We start from the raw sequence: 13,933 nt of genomic DNA on the forward strand, positions 1-13,933 counted from the left end.
TATAACAATGCTCTACTCCATTGCATTTAAAATGGAGATCATTCCGTGTAATGCACACCAACCATTGAGTTGCTGCCTGTCGTCTCTCTCTGTGCGTGTGTAGGTCTGGTTGTTAAGTCGACAAAAAGCACCATCATTCTCCCAGTAGTCAGTGTACAGGCCAATATACAGTTCTCCACCTAATGTACACACACACACACACACACACACACACACAAACACACAAACCCCTTAATTAATAACAATATGTTATAATATGCATATGTTATTGTAAATGTGAAACCCCTTTTAGTGTGATAGTAATAATGACAATTGACCACAAGATGGCAGTATTGACTGGTTAGCGGTCAACAAAGTGAGCACATCTCTGGAAATGCATGGTCAAACATATTCTCACAATCGCGCTTTTAGTTCAGCTGATAGTGAGATGATGAGTGATCAGTGTCTTACTGGAGAGCGTAGACGTGCATGGACTGTTGGGGTCGTATGGACAGCGTCCTCTGCCACTTATGATACTGTCTTCTTCAAGAGCAAACCTGTCCTGAGAACACCACATGGATACAGGAGTAGTTATACACAAACATGCATGAATATGAATACAGCAAATACAAACTCAACAGCTGTCCCCTTGCAAAGACTTCAACAACATCCAGACAAACCCTATAGGAGGTTGCGCGTTGAGAAAAAGAAACAGGTGAATTTGAGAGAGGAGAGATCAGAAAATGATGGATGAGGTGGAGAGGAGACAGAAAGATAGATGAGACCATGAGTGATGGATTGGGTTTTGACTGGATGTGTATAACCAACATTTTTCTGCTCTCTAGTGAGTGACTACTTTTACTCTTCTGATCTTATTGTCCTGCTCAGCAGGTGGCAAAAACACACACATAACCACCCACGCACATACATACATAGACCCAAACTCCCTATAGACCCACAGCTAATATCTTATGTCCCACACAGAGTTTATCACTGTCACTGGCAGATCAGAGGGGATGTCATTAGTTGATGTATGAGCAGCCACGGAACCCCACTGGGCTGTGACTCCTGCTTGGCACATGATAAGTCAGTTTTAGGGTTCAAGTCATCCATCATATAATAACAAAACCAAACGGAAAACAGGTAGAATAGGCTGATACAATATTGCTCTACATGGAGTACACAGATTTTTATTTATTTTATGTCTGGGCCAGTGGTCCACTTGATTCGTTACTCATCGGTAGGCTGGATGAACGCCACTTGTATTTTTTTTTTCATGCATTTAATATATTATTCATGTCAAGCTTAACGGTAATCATAGACTTGATGTAAACTCATACAGCAAGTATGAAATTGATATGAGGCAACCGTGTAGAGAGATTAAGTGGCTTAGATGGTCCCAGTTTTGCTCACTCTATGAGCATTCCAATGATATGAATGATGGCTAAGAGTGGTTCCTGTTTGAATGGTGTGACGGGCCTGGTTGACCTACACTGGACCAGTGTTGGAATGCAGGGTGGAAACCTCCTTGCACTCTAAATACAACCCAGACACACACACAAACACACACTCACACACACACTCACCAGGGACTGTTCCATGTTTGACACCTGGGAGATATGTGTCACCTTGTGGACCAACGTGATTGCACAGATGCATGCAGGCAATTTTGCATGGACACCATAATGCAAGCAAAACATTCCTGTGCAGCTGATACACATACACACATCGTTGACCCCTAAGCAGTGTTGTAATGTAACAAAGTGCAAAAACTTCACTACTGTACTTAAGTAGAATTTTCACTTATCTGTACTTTACTTCGCTAATTATATTTCTGGAAACTTTTCATTTTACTCTTAGACATTACCTTAATATGTATACTTTACTCCACTACAAAATTGGTGACCTTGTTGTCAAGCGGCAAAAAAACCGTTGTACATCTTTGGCCATAAAGTTCATAGTCAAAGTTTTCCTTTACTTTTACTTCTAGTACTTAAGTACAAAACTTTAATATCAGAAAATTACTTGTGAAACTTAAGTATGGTAAATATCAGATAATTTAAGACTTTTACTCAAGTAGTATTAAAAAGGGGCCTTTTACTTCTACCAAAGTGCTTAACACTTGTGCTTTTACTCAAGTATTGCTTTCAAGTACTTTATATAAGACTGCCCCTGAGTGAGAAAGAACATTATTCGTCCCTGACCTCTTGAAACGTGTTTCGACAGAACCTGGATCTTTTTTTCTTTTTTTTATCAAAGTGCTTTATTCTATTTAAATGACAACTTTATGCAAAATGATTTTCTCCCTCTAAGGAAAAGAAAAATGAAGATGAAAAATACAATGAGTAAGAGAGGGTCCACCCATTCTTACTCACTTTATTTTTCATTTCCAACTTACATCACTCCTTGTTGCTAGGAGGATAAACTCAAGTGTAGTAGCATGAATTTATGTAGCGCAGCAGTCCAAGCTGTACTAACAGTTCTTGGAGCTCCTCCTGGCTAAAACATCTAAACAGTGTGAAGAAGGTTTAGGCTGCTTCGACTAAAGAGGGAAAATATAGGGGCACAATGGGAAATTTGGCATAAGTGTCGGAATACTCATCAGTTCTGCTGCCACAAAGCAACCACAGCTTTTAAAACAGGCAAAGTAAGAAAAAACCTAATTGGAAATATCCACAATGGAACAGTCAAGTAATGTCAAAGTATTCTTTGACTTTGAAAAGACCTCTGGCAGGAGAAATCCTTTGCATTCCGCTTGCATATTTAGTTATGAAACCAAGCTCTAATTCTTTCTCTGAGACTCACCTGCCCTGTGTGTCCCACTTTGACCAGGACACAAATGGGGTTAAAGGCTCCTGTTCCACAGACAAGCAAATGGGTCTGGTTGTACTGTTGCAGAACCTTGATGTAGTTAGCACACTCTGACTGTTGGAATAGATACAAAGAAGAGGCAGGAAGGTGGTTGGGTGAGGAGTCATGGAATTGATTTGAGGCCAAGCAAGAAAAAATAATGTCCTGGAAAAAAGCCAGGGGTCTCATATAATTGTATATCTTTTATCTTATAAAACTCTGCTAAAGCTATATATCTAAGAGTACACGTATGCCCAAAAGCCAAAAAAATCAGACTCATAAAACCATGTGTTTTGTGTCTACGCCATGTTTATAAATGAGACCCCAGGTCTTTTACTGTCTCATCAATAACATCAATATTTCAGTTTAAACAAAGGTTGGTGAGCCCAGTGAGATATGCAAATAAATCCATACACGCTGACAGTATCTATCTTTATAATGGGTCTGTTACATCATAAATGAATTTTACTTTATATCTATATGCCAAGTTAGTGCCTATTATCAAATGGAAATTTGTGCTGTTCTCTTGAAAATCTATCTCTGCCATACTACCACACCCAGTTGAGAACATATATTTGTTTGCAGCAATGTAGAGGGTACCTTACCTTATCCCTTCCCTTCATCAAACACTCATGGATCTGAGATTCTGTACTGGCCCACTGAATCTGTGAAAAAAAAAATTGTTTCACTCTAAATTAAAAAAAAGAAATAAAATATATTATACACGTAGTTAGGTGTACTGTATAGTTGAAAATGCGACCAAACATCTATTATCTTCATTGCATACTCATATGGTTATCATTCCACCTTTTCAGATTGTAATTATTAAAACTCAGTCAAAGTATTGTTTTACGCTCAACACAGACCTGCACATGCACACTCCGTTTGGTTAACCTATTGCCCTATGGGTTTGTGAGTTCAACATGTCTCACTTCTTAACAGGCGGGGGAGGGGTTACCTCTTTGTGGTGTGTGTTGACCTGGTCCAGACTAAGGGAGAACAGAGTATTCTTGGCCCCAACATAAAGCCTCTCGTGGCCCTCATCCAGAAACATGGTCTGGGGCTGAAGAGACGCTCCTTGTCCCTGGAACACCCAGGTCCTGTTGAGCTGCATAAGTTCTGCAGACAACAACACCCGCACAAAGAGATTAAGACAAAAAAATATACCAACACAATAGAAGTCTGCAGCTTTGGCAGAAAGATAGACAGAACTTCAATCTCTTTTTAAACGTGAATCCTCATCCTGCTTCTTGCTTGTACGAACCAGCTAAATTTAACCAAACCCCATTCTCAAGGGATTTCTAACGTCTCCAGTAACCCGCGTCTGAGTCCCGATGGCTCTCCATGGCCTACGGAAAATCACAACATGTGTTTCCGATTCATGGCTTCCCCAAGAGAATGGCAAAGAGCAACAGCAGGGTTATCTTTCTATCTCATCTCTCCCTCTCATATGTCACCTTTGCATCCTCTCACTGTGCCGCTTGGTCATAGAAATATCTTCTTTTTATCATCGGTAAAAGTTCACATGGTATAAAGGAGTACAGGCATTTCAAAGCCGGCCTTCCAAGCACTAGTACATACTAATAAATTGCTTTAAGGAAGACCAAGGGGAGAACGGATCGGACATTTAGGCAACCTTAAAGGCACTTTGCAGAAGCAAGGATGGAAGAAGTGGGGTATGAGTCTTGGGAAAGATGTTGTGATAAATAGGAGGGACATGTAATGTACAAAGCATGGTCTACATTCTCTTTTACCAGGAGGAAGCTGTTTTATCTGACAGGAAAAGGAACCAGTCTCTCTATCAGCCAGTAGTTTAAGATCAGCTACCCCTCCCTGTCTTGCTTTAGGTGATGTGAAATCCTACTTAAAAAGGAAGCAGTGGACCATGACAGATGTGTCATTACATATGAACACACGCTCATCAGAATAATCACAGACTATAGTGGAAACAGATAGTATGCAACACACCCAGTTGCATCTACCTGAGTGTTGACAGGCTGCTCCTCTATATCTGCTCTTTGAGAGCTTCTGGAGAGCTTGAGGGTGAAGGATTTAAACAAAGTGCTGAAGCCCCAGAGGTATGCACTTCTTCTGGCGCACATTGGCCTGAAAAAAAAACTTTCTTTCACACACAAACTGTTTGGACCGGTGTCCTTGTAAATGGACAGATGGAGAGTTTGTATGTGTTAACACAGCTTTTAAAACCTCAGACAGATTCAAGCACACAAGCCAGAGTTTGTGACCAAATCTATAACACTAGCATTGCACAGGCTTTATTCTCTCCATTGGGTTTACGTTGATGCACAAATTAAACCATCCATGCACTATACTCCTCAGGAAACTCCCTTTAAATAAATGAAGAGGGGGGAAAAATGGCGACCACCAGCATGATTGTAATACTATGCTACCTCAAATACTGCTGAGATGTCTACATGTTGGGGTTGCAGGGGGTAATTTAATGATTTGTTTTCCTAGCATCTGTGTATTTTTAGTGATACTTGATCTCCAAGATAGAAAGAGAGAGTGTTTAAATCCAATTTTTCTAGATTACTCATAGGAAAAGCATACACTCCCTGGAAGGTTTTATTTGTTTAACATGGGATTAGGTATCCACAGGAGTGGGTGATTGTGTATATTTTGTTGCTAATAAGATTTCCATGTTGGAGACAAGTGACTGTTTGTTTGAGTAGCATTAGACCTCGGGTGGTTAGGTGGCAGAGACTGAGAGTATGTGGCAGTGGCATTCTGCCAGGTCTCAGACATGCTTCCTGTAATCATCTAATCCACACACACTTAGAGCTCTTTCTCTCTCCCTTACACACACACACACACACACACACACACACACACACACACACACACACACGCGCACACACACACACACTGACTCTCCCCTCTATCTCCTCACAGTCCCCTCTGACTTAAGCTGAACTTGGATCAAGGACAGTCCTCCAACATTCCACTCCAACTTTTCTACAAGTGTTAGGCCGGAGTTCTCAAACAATCAGCTCCTTCTTTATGTGAAGCCAAATCTGCTACCACTTATTAAGATGACAGACGTAGATGACTATTTAAAGTGATGGAGTAAATAGCCCATATGCAAACCCTTTTTTCCATCTACTTTTCACTTGTCTGTTTTAATAATCATGAGTGGCAGCTGATTAATATGGACACATGCACAAAGCCAGATGTATAGACATGCACGGGCTGTCACGCTCTCTCCCACAAAGAAACATAAAAAAACACAGATAGATCCATTTCATTCTATAATTTTGTTTGCATGTGTAGAATTGTAAACATGATATTTTAGATGCATAGTGTTCAACTCTGAACTAAAATGTGCATATGCCATGCACATGTGAAACTAAAGGAGGACACTCTAACAACAACCAGCTTGGATCTTAAAACTGAAAGAAAAAAGGAGAGAGAATGATAGAAAAAAGAAAGAGACAAAGAACATCCATTCCTCACCAGTATGCAAGTACCAGTGATAAGGAACTATAATCACATTTATAATAAGGTGTTGATTAATAGGCTTAACTACTCATGATTACAGAGTTATTATAAAACAGAACTGGTGGATGTGATTACACTGACATACTAAGAGATGCTTCAAAGCGCACAATGCTGTTTACAGTTTCTTCTCTGTCATTATGTTCAGTTACACAGATGCAGCTATTGCTCAGACGGAAGAAGGGAAAGGGGGGATTTCCGTAATTCCCTTCTCCTATCCTTTCTCTTTCTTTCTGTCTCTTGCTCTGTCTCTCCCTTTCTCGCCATCTGCAGCCAGTGAGGGCTCCTTAGCCGTCAGCTAAGGAACTGAGAGGAGGAGGGTGTTTCTCCAACATGAACTGAGCCAGGGAGACACATGGCCCGACTGTGATCCCGCTTCACATAGAAAACACAGGGAAAAAGGACTCCCTCAAGACAGATACTTTCATCGGCTGTCTGAGGACTCCTGAGAGATGCTTGTGAAGATTTTGTGAAGTGAGAATATAATAAACTTTGTGATCTCCTCGTTATCCATGTATGCAAATACTGTTTTAACTGGGGGAGAAAAAAAACACAACACGTTATATGTGTGTGTGTGTGGGGGGGGGGGCAGGGTTAGGTACATTTGTGGGGACCAAAAACTGTGAATACAGTATACTTATGGGGACCTGACAGCTATGTGGGGACAAAATGCTGGTCCCCTTAACGTTAAAGGGCTTTTTGAGGAATAAGACTTGGTTTTAGGAGTAGGGTTAGAGTTAGGTTATGGTTAGGGTTAGGGTGAGGGTTAGGGTTAGGCATTTAGGTTTGATGGTTTAGGTTAGGGTAAGGGGCTAGGGAATGCATTATGTCAATGACTGGTCCCCACAAAGATAGCCAGACACAACAGTCTGTGCGTGTGTGTGTGTGTGTCTGTGTGTGTGTTTGTGTGTGTGTATGCAGTTGCAATCTACTTCTGAGTATATGTCACTGAGAGTTATTCATGTTCAGTCAAAGATAAATACACACAGGAGCTCATATACAACAGCTCCTCAGCAGGTAAAAACACTTTATCCAATACTAAGCCATTTCATGTCAGATATATAACTTGTGGTAGGTAGTCTCATATTTCCGGTGAAATAAGCTTGGGTTATTTATTGAGTTATGGGACTTGTGCTGGAACAGAAACCAAGAGAAAGATTGGAGTGGGCTGGAGTTAAAGGAGACAAGAAGGAGGCAGTCTGTTCTTCTTGTGCCGTTGAGGCCTGAAACTGTTGAGCCCCCGGGGGTGGGGTCAGGAGCTAGAGAAGTGGGGTGTCATGCCATTATCGGTATACAGCCTAGTGTTCCCATATCCTACAGTGTGTGTGTGGGATGATGTCACAGAGCAAAATGAAAGCCACATGGGGTGTACAAGCAGGATGAGAGAGAGAGACTGAGAGAGAGAGATAGAGAGAGAGAGAGAGAGAGAGTAGAATGTGTTTTTAAGTATCTTGCAATGACTGTAATAATATGACCTGATTGATGTTACAAGAACACATTGACAACTGACAGGTAATGTTGTCATTGGCCTGAACAGATAAATAGTGTACCACCTTTTCAAACCCTGCAGGTATTTACCTTTTTACCATTTTAAAATGTTCACAATTTAAAAGTGTGTGCGTCTGTGTATGTGTGTGTGTGTCACCAGTGCTCACCTCACATATCATCCTCCACCCTCTTCTTTTCCCCTCTCTCTGTTAGCATTGCAACATACTCTCTGAAGTCTCAAACAATCGCTGTGCCTTCTCTCCTTTCACAGGTCACGAACTTAACGCATCTTTTCTCCCTGATCCGTTCAGCGGGAAAAGGTCATAAAGGACATTAGAGTTTCACCAGCTGCCTTCCCCTCTAGACATCTCACTAATGAACTGGAGAGCACACACATAACACAATGGGAGCGAAAGGAATGCAGGTGATGTACACAGACTAAATGAGAAAGCGAGAGAGAGGGAGACGTGAGTGTGTGGTGGAGGGGGTTGAGAAAATAACCCTTTTCCTTTGCTGACCTAAAAGGTGGGATTTATCGAATCATCACGATGGCCTCCATTTTCCAGTGGTTTGATTTAAGGTCTATGGCTGCCCTGTGGCCACGATTCAATGTGGTAAATGTTAATTATAGGGTACGCATGTAGGAGTTAGAAAGTTAATGGGATTCCTCTCTTTGCACATTAGCTTTATATAGAAAACATAAAAAATAAAAGTCCCCCTCATTAATTTCATTTCAGACAGACACAACTTTAGGCCATACTGGTATTTCCCATCTCACCGTCAGAAGACCTACAGCTACATCATTTCAAAGTTGTAAAATATACAGAGAGAGTGGTTTCTTGTCTGGAGAGGAAGGTTTGAAATTACAGCTTTAAGGGTGGTTTCATCCATGCAGTAATTGCTACCTGAGTAATCCCTGTGTTCACCCACGCACATATCTCAGCCCCTTGTGCCTAAATCTTACAGTTCCACAGTAAATGCTGGAGAAAAGAAATGTTTGGAGTATTAGATGGCCGATGCTGTTTCTCAAGCTTTACGTGCTCACCTATGTTCTCATTCATTCAGTGTATGCACAAACGTACATGTATGAGTAACTCCAGCTGTTAAGTGCTTCAACTAACTTTTGTTTAACTTTTCTATGAGACAGATGTTGGGTTGAAATAGGGAAAGCACATGTGTTTATTTATATAAGCGAACATATACAGTATGATGTTAACCCTGTCAGAACAGCTTAGCATTGCCGGATAATTTTATTCTCCGTTCACTGACCTGCTGAAGAAAAATATTTATACTATACCTTACTAAACGACTATGACTTTTAAGTTTTGTAAACACATCCTTGGCAGACATGCTGATGGTATGCCTGCTCAATTGAATTATTGTAAAATAGTCAACTTTTTAATTCTGTGTTTTCCATAGCTGCCCTCCTGAACTTTTCCTTTTTCTTTTACTGAACTCAGAGATGTTTTTACGAGAGCCAAGCCTGACAATAACCTGCTGTGACAAAACATGTTTTGGATTTTTACAAAAATTATTTGTTGGAAACAGAAACAGAAGCACATAGACTCTCTCAGCTATGAATAATTTAGTTTTATTATCACACGTTTTAATTTTCTTATTCACAAGTTCATGCACATTACCAGAGCAGTTCTGGAGGTATTTATTACACAATATTGGTGGGGCTGAAAATTTAGGCTTCACTAAATCTGGAATGCAGTCTCCTGATTTGTCTAAAACCACAGCACTGAAATGAACTGACATGACTGAATTGACTGGTTGTGTTGGGTAACACCTTCGGAAGTAAGCGCAATGTTCCACTTCCGAGATTGCTCCGGTGCATGTATTTACAGATGCATGTATTTACGCCGTTGTCATCTTCCTTCCACTTTCTTTGTGTTGGAATTTTAAACTCCAGTGAATTTATGAGGATTATGGTTAACTGCTCCTCAGATCTCTGCAGGGTAATTTGAGAAAGCTAGCTAACAATCCACACGCCAATAAACCAGATCACGTTGTTCCTCCCATCCTGGAATGCTGTGTGAAGTAGCCAGACCCTCCTTCGCTCTGCAGCATGTGGATGGTCTGGCAAAGCAAGACTAGTGCAAAGTTTACTAAATTAGCAAACATATCAAAGAGTTTTTGGAAGTGACTTTGATCTGATTAGGTCATCCCTATTAAGCTAACAACTGTATCACACTTTCTGCAGCTTAAGCCTGGCATTATGACTGTACTGTAGAGACAGCGAAATAAGTCTAAGCCTGGCCACCTACCTGCAACCTGCCGCGACTCTGACATATGCTAGCTGCGCAAAAGCTTCATTAGCAGCAGAATTAATGGGCATCCTAAAAGAAGAGCTCATTTCACACCACAGGCCCAGAGATCTTCTGCCAAGAGCCCCCAATGATGCAAATCCAAATCTCATGGATCTGTGTCCAAACAATAGTATAAAAAAAACATTCTGTTCTTTAGTGAGCACATCGACCTGCAGGGCATTTCTTTGAATAATAACCTAGGGTTTAGATAGTTTGATTGACAAAAGTCCAAGCAATTGAGGTCTTTAGCTTGTGTTTAAGGTCTTTGGAAGCTGTGTAGTTGAAGATTAGGTTCAATTCGTTTTAAAGACAGGTATGCGTCTGCAATTGCAATTCAATACTTTATGTGATTTACATAACAACCTTTTGGAACTGGAGTAAGCAAATGATGATTGGGATGAAAGTGAATCAGTTGCGTTTAGAAAAATCTTCACTGGTCCTGAAGTCTAGACAAGAAGATGGGGAATAGAATAAAATAGAGAGTGAATAATAATTTCACACCAAGTGTGAGGTGTGGCTAACGTCAAAGCTTGCTGAGATCTATACCCGATGGAAGTAAGGTCGTCCTAGAAACACATGATAACGTTCCCAAAGGAATTCATTCCCAGAAACCAGGAGAAAGATGATCCAATATTTTATTGCAATTTCGATTGATCCAACACTTGGTATGTACAGCTGTGACCATATTGTTTCCCACCCTGTTATGATACCAGATGTTATGGTAATATTTTTTTGGGGTGAACAGTTAAAACCACATCCCTCTTCATCTCTAAGACGGTGGTTTGTGTGGAATTCACACTATCCTGTCTGTGTGTGCCTGTGTGTGCGTGTGTGTGCGTGTGTGTGTGTGTGTGTGTGTGTGCAAAAATTGCTGGCAGAGCCCATGAGGCATATATTAGGTTTAGATGTTTTTCATTCCATAATGATAGGATCCAACTACAGCCTGTTCATGGCCCTCTGTGCTTGCCAGAACATGTATCAGAGGCAGAGAGAGAGAGAGAGAGAGAGAGAGAGAGAAGGTGGGATGCCAATCACTGTTGCAACTTTCCCCTCAGGCAGCTAATGAATTGGGGCGATATTCATCAGCACCTAAGTCACGATCATAACAAATATTTTCGTGGGATTTATTTAGTGCACTTCAGCACTGATCTGCACACTTTTGTCAAAATATGAGTTTTGCATTACTGTGGAGGCAGCGAGCCAATCTATTTTTCTTGTCTTTGTCTCTAACTTTATCTTAATTTAATTTCTTTTCCCATTACATCTCAATGGAAAATATTTTTTGTATGCAAAAAGGAGAGAAATAAAAAAATACAATACATGTCGTAATCCAGCAAACCGTGCTCAGAGATCTAACTGATGAACCAGACCTGTCAGCTTTCAGACTCACAGCCCCGCATTTATATATGAGTTATTGACCATCGAAATTCCACACCTATATTCAACCATGACTAACAGGCTTATGTGGAATCATCACCTTCTGTTGCTGTAGAGATCAAAGAAACTGTGAGAAAAAGCTAATGTTTACTTAAGAGTTTTATCTACAGAGATAAAACCCCCATTATTGTCCAAGAGATACACAACGATCAGTCCGCATACCAGTGCATGAACATATCACACACTCCCACACACACACGTAAACAGCCACACGCAAACACTTTTCTACATGCTTCCATTCCATTACCATACCCCCCCCAAAAAACACCTCCATGGCTCTGCCTCTATGGCATGAGAGAAAGCCACATTATGGATTCTCTGCCTGGATGGCAGAGGAACCAAAACAAACTACAATGAGGCTCTGTGATTATCAGTGAGTGAAAAAGTATGCACTTCGCAAAGTCAGATCCAACCCTGCATGTTTTTTTCCGACTAGAAACATAAATCTTCAATGACCATCTCATTACATGGTAATGATAACCTGCGGCTTGTTTTACTCATTTAGAGGATATTGTTTCTCTGACTTCACTTTTTTAGAGCACGTTTTCTGCATTTGTGCATTTTTGGTTACATTTTTTCAATCACTGTAGATAAGAAAAAAAAACTATGTGTATTCATTTATATAACTAATTTTAGTGGTAGCAACAAAATGCTGCCAAGTACACCGCCAAGAATAGAAAGTAGATGTATGTTAAAGTGTGAAAAATTCTGTTCTGTTACACCTGTCTTATTTTTAATCTCCACTGAAGGCACTGAACAGAGAAAGCTAGTTTCGGTTTTGGCTGCATTGACTATTCCTGACAGTTTAACACACTATGCTGCAACACCTGAACACTGTGTTTGACTTTATATTGGTGCAACACAGTGGAGCGATTTCATTTGTGCAGCATAACAATGTGTTGCCAGGGTAGATTAAACTTAATTAAAGAAATACACACTCTGTATTTCCAGTATTTCTTACCTTTGTGGGAGAGCCGTATCCTTGGGTATATGCTGTGGGCTGTGTGAGCCGTGCACAGCAGAACAAGATACAGCAGCATCAGTGTAAGATACACAGTCCTTAAGCACTCTGCCATCCTCAGTGAGACACACACTCCACGTTCATATACACCGAAATCCTGCAAGTCCACTCAACAAAGGGCAACAAAGTCCATGAATAGAAAAAAGTCTTTGCCCTACAAGTTCCTGCAAACAATATTTAATAAGAAATAGGAATCCGACAAAAGTCTACTTGGAGGTAAGTGTTAATTTTCTGATGATCACCACAGGGAGGATCAACTAGATACTCTGCAGCTTGTGCACAGTATCTGCTTTCCCCTATAGCCGTGTGATGAAAGCTGCATCCACCCACTACCTCGGTGGACAGTGCTCTATCTGTTATCCTTGTTAGGTCTTAGTAACCAGGGAGAACAGAAGTCCAGTTGCTACATTTACGCCGCAGTGCCCACTGCTTGCTGTCCACAGGTTAGTCCGTCTGTCTGTATGTGAGTTGGTATGCTCAGCTTAGATCCAGTTGTTCTTATCTGATAACAGAAAAATCAAAAATTAAAAAATCTACCCTGTGAATCCCACAAAGGTGTTGGAGATGATTTGTAAAAACCTCAGTGCATTTGTGTCCCAGCAGGCAGGCAGGCAGGCAGGCAGGCAAGGCTGGAGCTGCTGTACTGTATCCTCAGGCTGCGTTCCTCTTGGGTCCACTGGAGCCAGTCATTCTCTGGACTGGAGCCCAGCAAAAAGGCAGAGTGGGAGAGGGGAGGAGAGGGGAGCCTCGTGCCTGGCGTGCCGTCTCTCTTCTGCACTGGAGAAGAAAGTGAAGCTCGAGCTCTCCTAACTCTGCTCACGCTCAAACAGTCAGGAAGGATCCAAACCTCTCTCAAACCTGATCAGTCAGTTAAGATGGCTTCTACCACAGCCACTGATCTGGGCAGAGGCCACCTGCCACAGTGTGGTGTGTGTGTGGTAGAGGAAAAGCCTGTTTGTGTGGTTTGTAATGAGGGAGTGTGGATCAGCTTGAAAATTGGCTGCTCCTTCTTCTAGATTGTCTTGAGATCTCTCTCTCTCTCCCTCCCTGGCAGCTGGATTAAGTGTGCTGTGTCTCCCAGGCAGGCTCTCGAAGACTCCCCTCTAAGAATTACTGCCTCCCATGTCACTCTACAGACCACCCCTTGCTTCTCCTCTCTCCTGCCCTCCTCCGTCACCACCTTTATTTTGCTCCTACCTCCCCTAAATTAACATAGACATGAGCCAATGTTTTCAACTTGGGCGCTCCTTTAATTTCAATGATTGCTTGCTATGTGTTTGTTTCCATGTGGATAGTCATTATCACTGTTACCATGGATTTTCATGTGCGAGGT

General features: G+C 41.3%; 1 protein-coding gene across 3 annotated transcripts in view; it reads right to left on the minus strand.

The window, feature by feature from the left end:
- sema3e (sema domain, immunoglobulin domain (Ig), short basic domain, secreted, (semaphorin) 3E) overlaps positions 1–13,648 on the minus strand; it is a 23,326-nt gene extending 9,678 nt beyond the window's left edge. For 2 of the 3 annotated variants that reach the window (XM_034878846.1, XM_034878843.1), the window contains exons 1-6: positions 12,541–13,648; positions 3,788–3,948; positions 3,435–3,494; positions 2,785–2,904; positions 451–541; positions 63–179 (exon numbers count right to left, since the gene is read on the minus strand). In XM_034878846.1, coding sequence (XP_034734737.1) covers positions 63–179; positions 451–541; positions 2,785–2,904; positions 3,435–3,494; positions 3,788–3,948; positions 12,541–12,655 — 664 coding nt within the window. In that variant the 5' untranslated portion in view covers positions 12,656–13,648. The remainder of the gene's footprint in view (positions 1–62; positions 180–450; positions 542–2,784; positions 2,905–3,434; positions 3,495–3,787; positions 3,949–12,540) is intronic. The other variant, XM_034878845.1, reaches the window with a different exon arrangement.
- Positions 13,649–13,933: the final 285 nt, after the last annotated feature.

The sequence above is a fragment of the Etheostoma cragini genome, chromosome 8, assembly GCF_013103735.1.
Source record: "Etheostoma cragini isolate CJK2018 chromosome 8, CSU_Ecrag_1.0, whole genome shotgun sequence".
NCBI lineage: Eukaryota > Metazoa > Chordata > Actinopteri > Perciformes > Percidae > Etheostoma > Etheostoma cragini.